At 38.2% G+C, this 14,447-nt stretch overlaps 1 protein-coding gene across 2 annotated transcripts in view; it reads right to left on the bottom strand.

Moving 5' to 3' along the window:
- The window catches only part of chek2 (checkpoint kinase 2), a 33,201-nt gene that overhangs the window by 14,368 nt on the left and 4,386 nt on the right, over nucleotides 1-14,447 (bottom strand). For both annotated transcript variants that reach the window (XM_052032035.1, XM_052032036.1), the window contains exons 2-8: nucleotides 13,277-13,401; nucleotides 10,854-11,001; nucleotides 9,113-9,203; nucleotides 7,685-7,793; nucleotides 5,984-6,052; nucleotides 5,841-5,905; nucleotides 4,577-4,676 (exon numbers count right to left, since the gene is read on the bottom strand). In XM_052032035.1, coding sequence (XP_051887995.1) covers nucleotides 4,577-4,676; nucleotides 5,841-5,905; nucleotides 5,984-6,052; nucleotides 7,685-7,793; nucleotides 9,113-9,203; nucleotides 10,854-11,001; nucleotides 13,277-13,401 — 707 coding nt within the window. The remainder of the gene's footprint in view (nucleotides 1-4,576; nucleotides 4,677-5,840; nucleotides 5,906-5,983; nucleotides 6,053-7,684; nucleotides 7,794-9,112; nucleotides 9,204-10,853; nucleotides 11,002-13,276; nucleotides 13,402-14,447) is intronic.

Below are 14,447 nucleotides of genomic sequence, written 5' to 3'. Positions count from 1 at the left end.
GCCTCCACAGCCTTCCTGTAATGGGGCGACCAGAACAGCACACAATACTCCAAGTGCGGCCTAACCAGTTTTATACAGCTGCAAGCTTTTCCCCATAGCATACCCTGTAACTTCAATATGCAATATTCTAAAGAGATGGGCAATACTGACAAGGTCACAATTGTTTTCCATTTCTCCCCCTTGACCCAAGGTGGCAGCTGCAGCATTTGAACAGAGATTGAAAAAGAAAATCACAAAATGCAGTGTGTCCTTGGCTACTTCAGAGGGCATCAAGAATCAACTGCATCTTTGGAGCCACTTGCTGGCCGGACTGGGAATAGGTATTTCATTTTCTGAAGGACATTACTGAACCCGGTGAGTGTTATAACAATTCATTGTTCCCCGTGCTCATCTTCCTCTCACATCAGTACAAAAATTGCTGCGTCCAAACTCTGTCTTGAACTTCTCAGGTTGGAATTACTCTGCAATCTTTGAATGTTGCATGTTCATAGAAAATAGCAACAAGAGTAGGCCATTTGGCCCTTCAAGTCCAATTCTTGCTCTCCCCATAGGCCTTAATGCTTTTTGCATCTAAAAATGGAAGCACCTTCTTAAATATATTCAGAATTTGACCTCCACTGCCCTTTGTGGTAAAAATTTCAAAGGTTCACTAACACATCCAGTAAGATTTCTCCTCATTCGCCCTACAGGTTGCCCTGTGTGCTGAGATTAATGACTCATGGTTCTAAACTCTCCACATCGAGCATGTCCAGTCATGACAGAATTTTGAACATTGCAATGAAATCCCCTTTCATTCTTCTAAACTGTTTTGAATATGGGCCCAGTCAACCCGATCTCTTTTTTAAAAACGATATTCATGTCATCTCAGGGATCAGTCTGGTGAACCTCCACTGCACTCCCTCTGGGAGGAAAAAAAAGGGCATACTTAGGAAAGGAGACCATAACTGCACACAATACTTGATGTGGTCTCACCAAGCAATCCTTGCTTCTATACTCAAAAATATTATGCAATAAGGCCAAGACAATCCATTGCCTTCTTAACTGCTTTCTGTACCTGCATGTCTGCTTCCAGTGATGAGTGTTCACTACACCTAGGTGCTTGTGTGCATTCCATAGGGTACTGGCAAAAGTTTCCCAATTTCTCAGCTAAAATAGCTGAGATCCAATTTTAAATGTATTGCCTTTGTTCTAGGTACCCTCCTGAAGATAAGGATAGTGCTGTAGCCAGTCTATCAAATCCCTTTCGTTTCAACATCCGTCACATCAACCCCAATCTTCTCTTTCCAGGGATACAGTTTATTCACCAAGTTAGCTCGTAGTGCTGTTATGGTTTCGTGCATCTGCACTGTACCCATTCCAGCCCAACATATCCTTACTGAGGTGCTTATGCTCAAAACTCGATATAAATAAGGTGCTACCCAAATGAAACACGGCTTCCTTGTATCCTAGCCTTCTTGAGAAGAGACCATTTTATTAACCCTTTCAAATTGACCGCTTACTGATACCAAACTGAATGAACATGTTTTCTGATGTGCAACTGCACCTGTTCACAGGATATCAGGAATACATGCATGGATTCCAGCTAAATTAAGAGGGGAAGAAAGAATGGGGATGTTACCTCAAGTTTCATTAAAATTTCAAGAGGATTTAATGCCACAGTAAAGAGTGCCCTAGACCTCACTGGGAGGGTGGAATCTAATTTTGTCTACTCTTCCTAGCTCAGGAAAGCCACAGCAGGTCTGGAGTGCTACAAAGAATAGCAACTCAAGTGAGATAAAAATACACAGGTTTTCCAGAAAACCAAAGACAGAAGAATTTCACTAGTATTTATTAAAAACATAAAAAGATTTGTGGAACTAAAACCATGTATACGAACTGAGGGAGGAGTGGATACCCTGAAGTTGATCTATTGGAAAACAAAATCTGCAGGCAATAACAAAGACTGACCATCTTTCACAGTAGCAATAATGGACTTTGATGCTCACTTTGCATGCTAATAATTGACAAGTTTGAGACCACCTGAACTTTGGACTGGGGGTCTCTAGAAAGATGTCCGCGGGGAAATGTGTGCCTGGTACTCTTTCCTCATCCTCAGTCCATACAGATTGCGTGCAAGTGACAAGATAATAAAAACAAACTGGCTTTAAAATCAATACAAATAAATCTCAAGTTTAAATGTACCATATATATTTTATCATCACCTTTTGGAATTCCGAGTTTCCTTTTTTCCCCCAGGCCCTTCGGAACTTCTGGTAGCGTAATGACAGTGCAAAGTCATGCTCCCACATGAAGTTCACCAGTGTGACCATTCGTTAGGAGGCTGATGGGATGTGAATATGTTAAGCCTCAACAACCAGACATAAATACATTAAAAAAATCAGAAGTCATTAAATCTATTTTCAGGTTTTAAAAAAAATCAGGTTACCAAAAAAATCTTTATGCCAAATCATAATTGGTGGAATAAAACCATATATTTTGGTAGATTATAGTCAAGAGGAAGAGAACATGTACCCAAAAAGCTTCTCAGTGGCTTAGATGATAATGTACCATCTAATGTGCACTGTACATGTACATACAACACCTCAAATTTCACTGACTACACCAAAGAAACAGTACAATTAGTCATGTTAAATTGCATCCATGATCAATTCTTCAGTTATCCATACTCCATCTTTATCTCCCAGGGCAGGTGGTTTAGAAAACAGATACATGCAAAGAAGCCTCTGAGAAGCAGCAAAGACAAAGACAACAGAAATCATGATAAACAGCAGACAGACACTGTAGCCAAGAAATTGAAGCCATGTGTGCTCTGGGTGAAACTGCTTCCTTTGGGAAACTGGCCTATAATTTACCTTAGTGCTGCTGAAATTTGCCTGGTATCAGTTGCACAAATCATGCAGCCTTCTCTGCTGGGAGAAAAGTGAAAGCCTTTGGCAGCAACCTATGACTTTGTCATTCACTCAGTAAAACTAAGAGTACTCTGCATAGGGATTGTAAATAAGCACATTGTGTAGGAACTGTCACATCAACATCCTGCACACAGCACGTCCCAGCCTCAATGCTAAGTAGCTAACCTTCCAGAAGATGATTCATGGATGCTCACTTCACTGATTGCCACCACTTCAATGTAGACTATTTCAGAACTGCATGCAGTAAATCACAGATTCCTCCATCAGTCTGCATCTTGCAGTGGCTGTCCCCAGTGGTCAGTAATGCTAATGAAGCAGCTGCAAGCTCTGCAGTCAGCTCCCATTACAAGTGAGCTGGTTCCATTCAGTGCGCGATTCTGACTGAAACACCACAGTGCTTCTAATGGACTTTTACCCAATTTCATGAATTTTTGTGGGGCTCCAATGAAGCATTTGTGCTATGTGCTGCAAGTCTAGCAAGCTAAAGGAGGTTCTCACCCAATTTCTACACATTCAATTCTTCTTTTCCTGAAAGCGACAGATTGAGAAGTTAACAGACTGACAACCAAAATATGCAAGTGAACCCAATGTCAAATCATGTACAGAGAGAAAAGAGGAAAATAAGGGAATGAAATACTTTTCTTCTTAAAATTTGGCATATTAACTATATTCAACAATACTCAACCTGGAACAAGTTTTCATGCTTAACTGTTCACTTTCAGGAGAAGGGAAATTAATTGGAAACGTTTAATAATTATCACATTGTTATATTATCACATGTACATTTATCATATTGTACTTGAAATCCATGAATTATCTGTTAATTTATCACAAAACATTGTAAAGTACAAATCTACGAAACGTGAAAACCACTGGGGTGGTTAATGTTTTCACAAATATCACGAGAGAGTGAACCAGCCAGTGACATGTGGTAATTTACTGGTTTTCTTCCTAGCCACAAGAAAACTGCCTTTTTTACCTCACTACGCATGTAGAACAAGCAAAAGGATGTGGTGAGATTCCCAATTCTGTTCATCAAGATAAACATTTAAAAATACAGAAGGAGGCCATTCAGTCTATTGTGTCCATGCTGGTCAAAGAGCTCCCAAGACCAAAGTTCTTGGTTCACAACCCTGCAAATGAAGCACTTCAAGGGGTCATCTAGATTCTTAAAATGTGATGAGAATTTCGGACTTCTCTCAAAACCTTCTATCCAATATGCCCCAATTCTATTCCCCCACGGTTACTGACCTCTCTGCTAAAGGAAACTGACCTTTACCCTTCACCCTATCCAGGTCTTTTACACACCATGATTAAATCTACCCTTAGCTTCCTCTGCTCCAAAGACAACAACTACAATCAAGCTCAACTTTCCTTACAAGTAAACTTCTCCAAGCTTAGCAACATCCTCATATAGCTCCTCTGTATCCTCTCCAGTGCCATCATATTCTTCCTCCACTGTATGCAGAAGTCTAGATTTAGTCTGACTATCATTTTATACATTTCAGAATTGATCTCCCAGTTCACAATTCCATGCAGTGGGAGGGGGAAAAGAGGAAATCCTGGTCAGTATTTTCGTCAACTTGAAAATTAGAAAAGAAGTGCATTCAAGCTCAGCGACACATCTGCTGAAAAGGCATATTAAAATAAAAATCATAGCTACATACTTGGACTGCAAGAAGCATCTGATAGAACAGCAATTTGGCAGTTTCTTCCTTCAGTCCTTTTGAGCGAGCCACTCGATCAAAAAGCTCTCCACCTTCCATCCTTAAAGATGATTAGAAATTCAATTTAAGTTCCTGTCCTTTGACAGAACAAGATAACCTTAACTCACAATGTAATCACACAACTGCAGTATCTGAGATTGAAATGCAAAAGCAATTTAAATAAAGTTGTGGTTTAACTACTGTTATTAGAAAGCCTAATGGATCCTTTGTCAAAAATCAACCAAGCTGTAAATGGGAATAAATTTGTATTGCCGTAAGCATTGTATAATCCTGTCCATTTTAAATGCAGAAGAAGCTGACCAAAATAACTTACAAAACAGGAGTCATATAAATGCACAGACCACAGGTCAAAATAACATTTTAAGCTAATTTAGTATTTGCCATTCCATTCTTTGCAATTTAAAAAACATTTTTTTTTCCCAGTCCCTGGCTTGCTTAGAGAATACCAGGTCCTTTTATACAAAATGTCTGAATGACTCTTTAAAAAAAAGTCAAGTTACTTTTCCCATTTAAGATAGTTGCTCCTAGAGTCAGAAGTCCAACCTTCAAGAGGTAAACAAGATTTTGAAGCAACTTTGATTAACTGCCTCAGTGGTAGGGAAAAACAGCTTAAACCTGAAATAGGGAGTGAAATACTCAGTGCATCCATTAATTTTCTCCACTTTGCTGCCACTCCAATTTTTTTCCCTAAATCCATTCTAAAAGTCAGCAGTTCAGACCGCATTTGTAGGAAGAGAAAAAGTTAATGTTTCAGGTTGAAGGCCCTTCATCAGAACTTTGTCTTCAATTTGAAACATTAACTTTATTTCTCTTCCCACAGATGCTTCCTGACCTGCTGGGTATTTCAAGCATTTCCATTTTTATTTTAGGTATTCAGCATCTGAGGATTTTTTTTGATTTTCATATCCTAAAAATCATTTTCACCTTAACCATATTGTAATTTTAAAAATACATGCCTGCCTCCATCCCCAACTACAACAATAATAGACAAGGAATCAGTACCCTAGAAAATATTCTGAATTATGCTCATTTTAATGAGCTCAAATTCTATCACCAATCATTCCACATCAGACCAAAAGAATGCTTCACCAATTTACTTTTGTCCTCCATACCGGTACAAACTCTGAAACAGAAAAGGATACATTGTTCCAGCTTCTCTCTCTAAACAAGATACTCAACAATGAACTAAAATAAGGACACTTACAAATCCAGTACAATGTAGAAAGAGTCTTCAAAATCAAACACCTCCTCAATCTTGATTATACAAGGCTTTAAGAATAAAAATAAAAATCATTAGCCAGTTATTAATGCTTCAGCAGAAAAAAAGTGGCTGTTTTTGATACTTACATGGTCCAATTTCTTCAGAATTTCAATTTCTGTTGCAACATTCGAAGCACTACATTTAGAAGATGCATCCTGCAGGGAACAAGGTCAAGAACTTGAAATAAAAAGTTCATGACAAATAAATTTGGTTTACATGCAAGTTGTACAAAGGAATTTTAAATCTGATTTTTGTAGCTGGGTGCCTGTGAACTTGCGGCAAGATGCCAAGCACAAAACAGATTAAATATCAGCCACCTCATCGTGGTAATATTCCTGGCATTGTAGTAGTGTTTAGCAGCCTTTGGTGTGACATCAGAGCTGCCACAATGTCTGAGTAACTAATTACCCTGGAGCCAGTTTAGTCTTGCATTCTAAGGATGAACAGTGAGACAGAATGAGGTATGCATGAATTACACATTCTCCCAAGTAGAGAAGTGATTCACTGTCCACACAAGTACAAGAGTCTGCAATGCAAAGTTTCAGAAGGAAACTGATGCTTATAGAAACACAAATCCCATGCTTCAAAGTACCATCCTTCAGCACCCTGGCTGTAGAAAATCAAAAACAAAAGACTGCTGTAAATACTCAGTATCTGCCTGTGTACAAGTCGGACGTTCATAAGCTGAGGAGGACCTGTATTCTGTTTTTCTACAAATCAAACTAGTATACACAAACAAGTTCCAAATAAAACACCAACACATAGAAGAGGACGTAACTGGCTGAACAGCAGTTCGGACTCAGAGCACGTTACAGGAACAGAGTGAAAGGCTTTAATTGTGTTTTTCAGGTCCTTCACGTCCTTCAAAAGATGGTGCATTATCTGCTGGTACTGAACTTGTCCAGCTTCATTTGTTGATGCACTGTTAAGAACTGCACATATGTTTGGTCAGTTATTGATTCATTCCCTTTGTAAATGAACTACTCATTAGTTAAATAAACAGACTTTGTTTTGCCATCACAGAACATTTTCCTCCTTTGCTACCATGACGACCTTGTACGATTCACTTCTGTGCCATCTCCATGACCATTCATTTTCACCGTCTGCTTCATTCCTACACTTGCTGTTGAAACTCTCATCCTGCAACACGCAAATGTCCCATAGCACTAGCAAATAAACTGCTGGGGGAATTCAGGTCAGGCAGCATCTATTGACGTTTTGGGTTGGTCAATCTTTCGGGTTGAGAGACCCAATGCAGGGGCATCAACCAATCCTCTGCCTCCACAGATGCTGCCTGACCTGCTGAGTTCCTCCAGCAGTTTGTTAATTGCTCTAGGTTACAGCATCTGCAGTCTCTTGTGTCTGCCATACCACTAAAAGGTTAAATGAAATGAGAAGTTTTGCTTCAAATTAATAATTCAGAGGTTTCAGTTACAAGATGAATGGTAAAGAATAACATCTGGCCAACCCAAGTTCAGACACATAGATAAAAATAACCTCCACAAACCCCACCCACCACCCCAACTTTCTGATTTCATCCAACATCTTCAATAGATTGGAGCTTGTGCTGCTGTTACTAACTGAAGGGCATATTTTGAATGAGAAACAAAGGACTGCAGATGCTGGATGAAAAATACGATGATGCTGGAGGAACTCAGCAGGCCAGGCAGCATCCGTGGAGAATTACTGCTGCAGATTATCTGTTCACTTTTGTCATTTCCTTACTTGCTCAGGTCAACAAAAATCTCTTGCAACAGAAACCACACAATGTGGTTGACTGTACTTACCCCTCGCTCAGTTGCAAGTTTTGCAAATTTTGGCTTATGCACAATCTTCACAGCCACCTTCTTGCAGTTTGCCTTCTCAAAAGCCAGTTTTACCTCTCCACAAACACCCCTGCAGAATAACAAATATTTTAAAAATTAATCAAGAAGTTAAAGACAAAACACTTGGATATAACCGACACAAGGGAATTGATTTACAAATGCTGTAAAGAAAATTCCCGTGATCATTATGGTAATTTACTTGAACAATGCCAAAGCTCCTTGATTTTGAGATTAGAATGGAAGCTTAGAATTGGGAAGTGCTCTATTATCATACAAGAAGATCCGAACTGAAGCAATCAGTTTGTTTACTGATCAGTATCAAAATATTGGAATCATAAAATGGCTATTCTTAAAACAAAATATGGCTTGCATTTTGAAGTCACTAAACTTAAAATTGTAAAAAGACCTCCCAGGTGCAACTGTGATCTGAGAGAAGATGAATAGCTATGAACTACACCACTTTCATACAGTTAGAATATTCTGAAACTCAGCAAGCCGGGCTGCACCTGTGGAAAAAGAAAGTTAACTTTTTAGGATGAAGGCGAAGTGTCATCAATCTGAAGTTCCTGTTTCCACAGATGCTGTCAAACTTGTGGAACATTTCTAGTATCTTTAAGGCTTCCAGCATCTTCAATTTTTTTTTAAATACAAGTTTATTTTTGTTGAAATTAGAGGACAACTCTTTTTAAACTTTAAATTTGATACCATTAAACATGATTTCAGTTCACACCTTCCAATCAGACAATAATTAAAAACCTTTCTAATAATATTGAACAAATTTCAAATAGTTATACTGAATTCAGTTAACTTTGCAAAAACAAAGTATACATTATCTTATCAACCTCAGTAGTTTTTTTTAAATTAGAAAATTGGAAGAAAGTACTAGTGTTCAGTTCCAATACGTATCCAGGAACCCCTAACTAGAATTGTGATCAGTTAGAGGACGAGCTCAGTCAAAATATCCCTTCACCAAAAAATAAAGTTAAAACTAATCAATTCCTTCTTGCCTCAAGGGAAGATGAATGGCCACTTGGGTAGTGAATTCTTTCTAGAAAAATATAACAAAGCATTAAACAAAAACATTGCAGAGAAAGCAAATCACACACAAATGCAAGACTACGCAGTAGGTCTGAAAGAGAAAAGGTGCATTAACTTTTCTTTGATCTGCCAATAACTTTGTAACATTATAGAGCCGGAGTCATACAGCACAGAAACAGGTCCTTCAGTCCACCAAGGTTGAGATGACCAAGCATGCAGTTGCACTAAATCCCACACTAAACAAAATTTTATTTCCCCAGCCCTTCCTACATGTTTTTTGTTCAGAACATAATACAAGCAAAGGACTTTAATTGACTTAGAAGGGAAAAAAAAATTGCAACTTGAACTTACGAGCCAAGAGCTTTTGAGATGATGTATTTATCTCGGAACTCTCTTGGTAGGTTCAACTGGTCATTCGTCGTGAGATCAGAAAAGACAAAAACTGGAAAACAGCAATGCAGGAGAACAAAGTCATTTGCATCATCTAAATAGTTGAAACCATGGTAATATTGCTCTACTGTTGCAATGTACAGGAATAGCAAAGCACACGAATAGCAATGCTTATGTTTAGTTTGGGGAGGGCAAAAGATAATCAAAAATTGAAGGTGTGATAAAACATTGTTTGGGTCACAATATAATTCAGAACCTTTTAAAAGTCCCAATTACATTATTAATTTCCTACATTACAATATCCAACTGACTTCAGAAGTCTCTAGAGCACCTTGGGACATCCTGGGGTCATGAAAGCTGCTACATGGAAGTTTTATCCTTTCCATTTCCCCCAGAGAAAAGTTTTTTTAAAAATTTGAAACATGGAGACAAAAACTCGAAATGCACAGTTTTGACAACACAGGAAAATACTAGGCTCAAATTATAGTAATCATGCAGACAAATCATGGGCTCTCCCACAACATTGACCAGTCTGAGGTTTTGACCAGGGAGTCTAGCAGTTATGCAGGCAATAGGAAGCCTAGAGCCAAGCTGAAGCAAAGATGCAACAAGGTTTCCAATACTCTTGCAACTGCAGTCGCGAATTTATCAATGCTGTGGTAGCAGTAATTTTCAGAGACCCGAATCCAAAAGAATATAGCAGGGTCATTTCTGTCCAATGAAGTTGCAGGTTTGTATTACAAATTATTATACACAATAATTGCATTGATTTTCCTAACCAAGCCCAATCCTTCTCCTTTAGGTATCATAGAAAAACTCTTATAATTTTTGTTATACTGTGTGATCTTTTATTACCGTACAAGTACAAAACAAAATCAGCACATCTTGACTGCCACTAAATCCTGATGTGGTCCAAAATGTAAAGCTTACTGGATTCTGAAGGGAGTTAGCCTTAAGTTGCATTGTGGGAATGCATCCATTTTGTAGCGTGACCATGCATATATTCCACAAGTTCTAGGCTGCTAGCTGGTTGAACCTCCTAAAACCAAAAAGGTTCAGGAACTGAATCTCAGACAACTAAAAAAACAGATTCATGTCTGTGAAAGGAAACTCTGCAGATAAAATTTCAAATAAAGAAATGGAAGAATGAACTTGAATTTACTTATTAAGGGAGGATCTTCAGACTACTGTAAACTATTGTCTAATTTTATCAAAGAAACACTAAAAGCAACTTAAATTAATCCTCTTCTTTGATATTGTTTTGTTCAAAACAGTTCATTGACCAAAGATTGAGTATTTGGCTTTTTTACCCACACTATCTGCTCATTTATGGTTTCTTGGTGTTTGAGCCAAGTAGGTGCATAGGTTACATGCTTTGAAGGTAACAAAATAACCATACAAGTGAAAATTCAGGAAGTGTGGAGCGAGTAAATCCCAGAGTGCTCATTCATTAATTAATACAAGCATTTATTCAGAGCCCAGTTAGAAGCATCAGCAAACCACACACCAATTCAAAAGCACAAAGATTAGAGCTTAAGTACATTATCAGTAAGTAAAAGCAAAATTAATCATTAGTCCAAATCACTATCTTGACAATACTAGAGATATACATGTAACAAATTTCCAAGTTGGATGTTTAATCTGCACTACCACACAGCTGTCCAAATTGGATCAGCCAAAGTGTTCAAGAACACATTCTTACCTTTGTGTGATTCATGATTAATTGCTATTTCTGCATTATTGTACAATGGTAATCTCCGATTCCTTCCAATCATCTGCCCATTTAGAAAGGTCCCATTCGAACTGTGATCTTCAATGAACACTACAAATGAATTTCCGGGGACTTCCTCCTATTTAAGAACACATTAAAAAGTTGTGCACTGTAATTTGGCACTGCAGGAAGTAGAATTGCCTATACACTTCCCCAATCTCAAATAAATGTCTGTTGAAGTTGATTAAAGACCAACATTCTTGTCCCAATTCTACATTTGCTATTTTTAGCATGGGTGCAATAAGCCAATTTGCACATTTGCATTTAAATATTAGTTAATACTTCCTTTGGACATTCTAGCTGACCCACTGCTAAATTGGAAAGGAGCCAGATGCAAGGTATTGAAAGACAACAACTGATGAATTTTACCAATTTAAAAACACTGACTGCTAGAATTTCCAACTGCATTTCTTTACATTATCATACAAGCTTTTCAAAAGATTTGAACCCTAAGCATCCCTTACTGTTTTACAGTCAATGAGGTACTTTTGAATTATTAGAACATGCACTGTTGGAATGTGGAAATGTATCAAAACTCCACCCAGCTTCCCAGTTTCAGGGTATAAAAAAGTAATACTTCTCTATAAATGAAAGTGAAAAGTAGCAGCTGTTGTGACTTTGTCACCAGAGAGACACCGAAGCTGGTGATATAGAAGTCTTTACTCATCACGACAAGCAGACATTCTCCTGGAGACCCTCTTGGCGGAGTCTCCCAAACTCAAAGTACGTCATATTTTTACACCCTTAAGATCAAAGGTAATAGCAGGTGATTCAATATAATTTCAATAGTTACAATGACATTGTTTACTTCAATATTTTGAGTCTGACAATGCTTCCTTTGAGTTACATATCTACAATGGGAGACACTTCTGAATGTTCAGACACCTTTGCTGAAAGAAAGTAATTCACATGGATGGGCTAAAACTCCTGAGGACAGAGAACCCAGACACCTAAAATTAATGCTGTGAGGGCTGACTCTGAGTACACAAATATCTCAACTATTGATAGGCCATATAAACGGATGACCATGTTTGATGTGCTAAGTGACAATATCAGCTTCCTTGAACTCGGTCACAATGGTGCAAAATAACTTAGCCATAGTTGCCTGATTTGATGTAGGCCAATTAACATAATCCCATTATTTTACGTTTGGCTAATGCAGTCGAGAACGTCTATGGTCACTTCACTTTGCAAACCAAATCTCTTGAGCAGCCAGCTCCCTGCTGTGGGCCAGCAGCTCATGCTCTCTAGACAGTGCTGTTTGTTTGCAAATCTGTCCTTTTACCTTCAACCTGATTACTGCTTGCAATTTACATTAAGAACTGAAGACTGGTTCTCAGTTGAATTAATGTCTGCTATCCATAATTCCATAACTCCCAAATCCCTAACATATACCATTCTCTTGGCCCCTAGACAGAAATCCATCCCAGGAAGGCCAAACTTTGAGGATCTAATTAACTAGGGCAGCAAAAATGCCCTTCACTTAGGATCCCCTCCCCAATTACTCGGCTACCATGCCCCTATGTGGAGCTACATCTACACTATCATCCCTATCTGGCTATCTGCAAGTGTCTACCAGAGATGCCAATAAAACGTTCCAGGCATTTGATCACATCCTCTTCTTGGAAACATTTGTCCTCTCAATGATTTCAACTAGTCTTTAAAATGCAGCTTTGCAGCTCCTGAATCCCTAACATACATCACTAAAAGCTTTAAGGAGTGGCCTAGACCAGTAAACAGTATTCACAAAAATAACCCAAGTCTTGGCCTGCTACTTTCCACCAAGAAGATTTCCCCAAATGTCAGAAATTAAGATGAAGAATTATTAAAATAAAATTAGTTTGTGATGAAATTATAGTATTTTATTACAAATGCATTATAAGAATACCCACTTCAGGACTGCAGTCCATCCTGATGCAAACCAAAGTTGATGTGTACTAGCATATTGAGGCTAACAGCAAGCATTACTCAGTGGTGAAGAAAGCACAGGATAAGGTTGCCTGGTAGAGTTTTGTAGGAAACACCATGTCCTGGATAAGGGCACACATCTGACAGTAGTCGTAATACTCAATACATCTAATGGACTTTGATTTCAAATATCGCAAGGTTCTTAAAAAAATGTATAGAGCATCTAATAGGAATATGGGGAAAACAGTACCACTTAATAGTTTACATTTATGTTCCTAGATTGAACAAAGCAGAACACAATCAGGCATTTAATTTGGGGTGTGCTCACTTGAAAAATACAAGTTCAATTTACTCACTTTCTCTTTTCCATGCTTCATGACAAGAAGTGGGATAAAATGGGCAATGACAAATCAAGGGCATCATAATACTAACGTGCTATTACTTACTCTAACCATCCTGAAGTGTTTCTTGCTGTACGATTTGAAAAATTCCTTCTTCCTCAATATTGGATGATCAAAACTGTACTGGCATAATTGATCCCTCCCAAACCAGTATTCATTATGAAAGCAATCTGTGACAAAAATAAAAGACATCACTGGATGAGTCCATCACTCAAGTATTCTTAAAATCTAATGATATTTTGGTTAAAATGTGGTTACTGATGTTATCCCCCTCAGATAGTTTCTGTCACTCCACCAGAAAATGCTGGAAACCCTCAGCAGGTCAGGCAGCAAATGTGGAAAGAGTAACAGTTAACACATTTCAGGTCCTTTTATTAAAAGGGAAGAAGATGCTTTAATAAAGTACCTCTTATGACCCACTGAGTGTTCAAAGGTGACTAAAGCCAATGAAGTATTTTTAGTTGGTAGTGGATGTTGTAATGTTTTACTGTAGTGCCTTTCCAAGAAGTACACTCTCTTGGAAGAACCAACAGGGTCTCTAATGTTTCAACCAAAATGGTATTTACAACAATGCAGCACATCCTAAACACTACGTTGAAGTTCCTGCCAAAATTGTGAGCTTGAGACTGTAAGACACTGCTCCAATGGTGTAATATACAAGGGAGGATACCCAGATGGTTAGAAATGCATATCAAAAGGAAGGAAACACTAAACTGGTTGAGATTGTAAAACTGAAGTGGACACATTTCAAAACAACAGTTTTAAACTTGACCCACTGGAGTTCAGTAAAACCTTGGTCAGTCGGAATGGGGTTGATGGATGATTGAACTGGGTACTGGTCGAAGGTTAAGAGTATGGGAGGCCAGCAAAGAAAGTGCAGCAAAAGCATATCCAGAGAGGATTAGGGGTTATACAACAACATTTTGTGATATTGGAAATCAAATGGGGCACAGAGGAGTCACAAGAGGTGGTTTATATAGCCAAGTCACTTTCTGAGGTGAAGACAGAGTGATATTGCAATATAGCCTCAACCAGAAGATTTAAAATTCTAAAATTCACCAGAGCAAACTAGATATAGAACAATGCTATAGGAATTTGAATATAGTGGATAGATTTGAAAAGCAGACACAGACAAAGATCTTTCAGAGAAAGGAAAGGTGAAAAAGGTAGGATAGTACATGAAGAAGCACAGATTATTTTTGGAATGGAAGAGGAA

This window comes from Pristis pectinata, chromosome 17 (genome assembly GCF_009764475.1).
Source record: "Pristis pectinata isolate sPriPec2 chromosome 17, sPriPec2.1.pri, whole genome shotgun sequence".
NCBI classification, from domain to species: domain Eukaryota; kingdom Metazoa; phylum Chordata; class Chondrichthyes; order Rhinopristiformes; family Pristidae; genus Pristis; species Pristis pectinata.
Note: the sequence above shows the minus strand (reverse complement) of the source record. Positions and strands in the feature narration are given on the sequence as shown.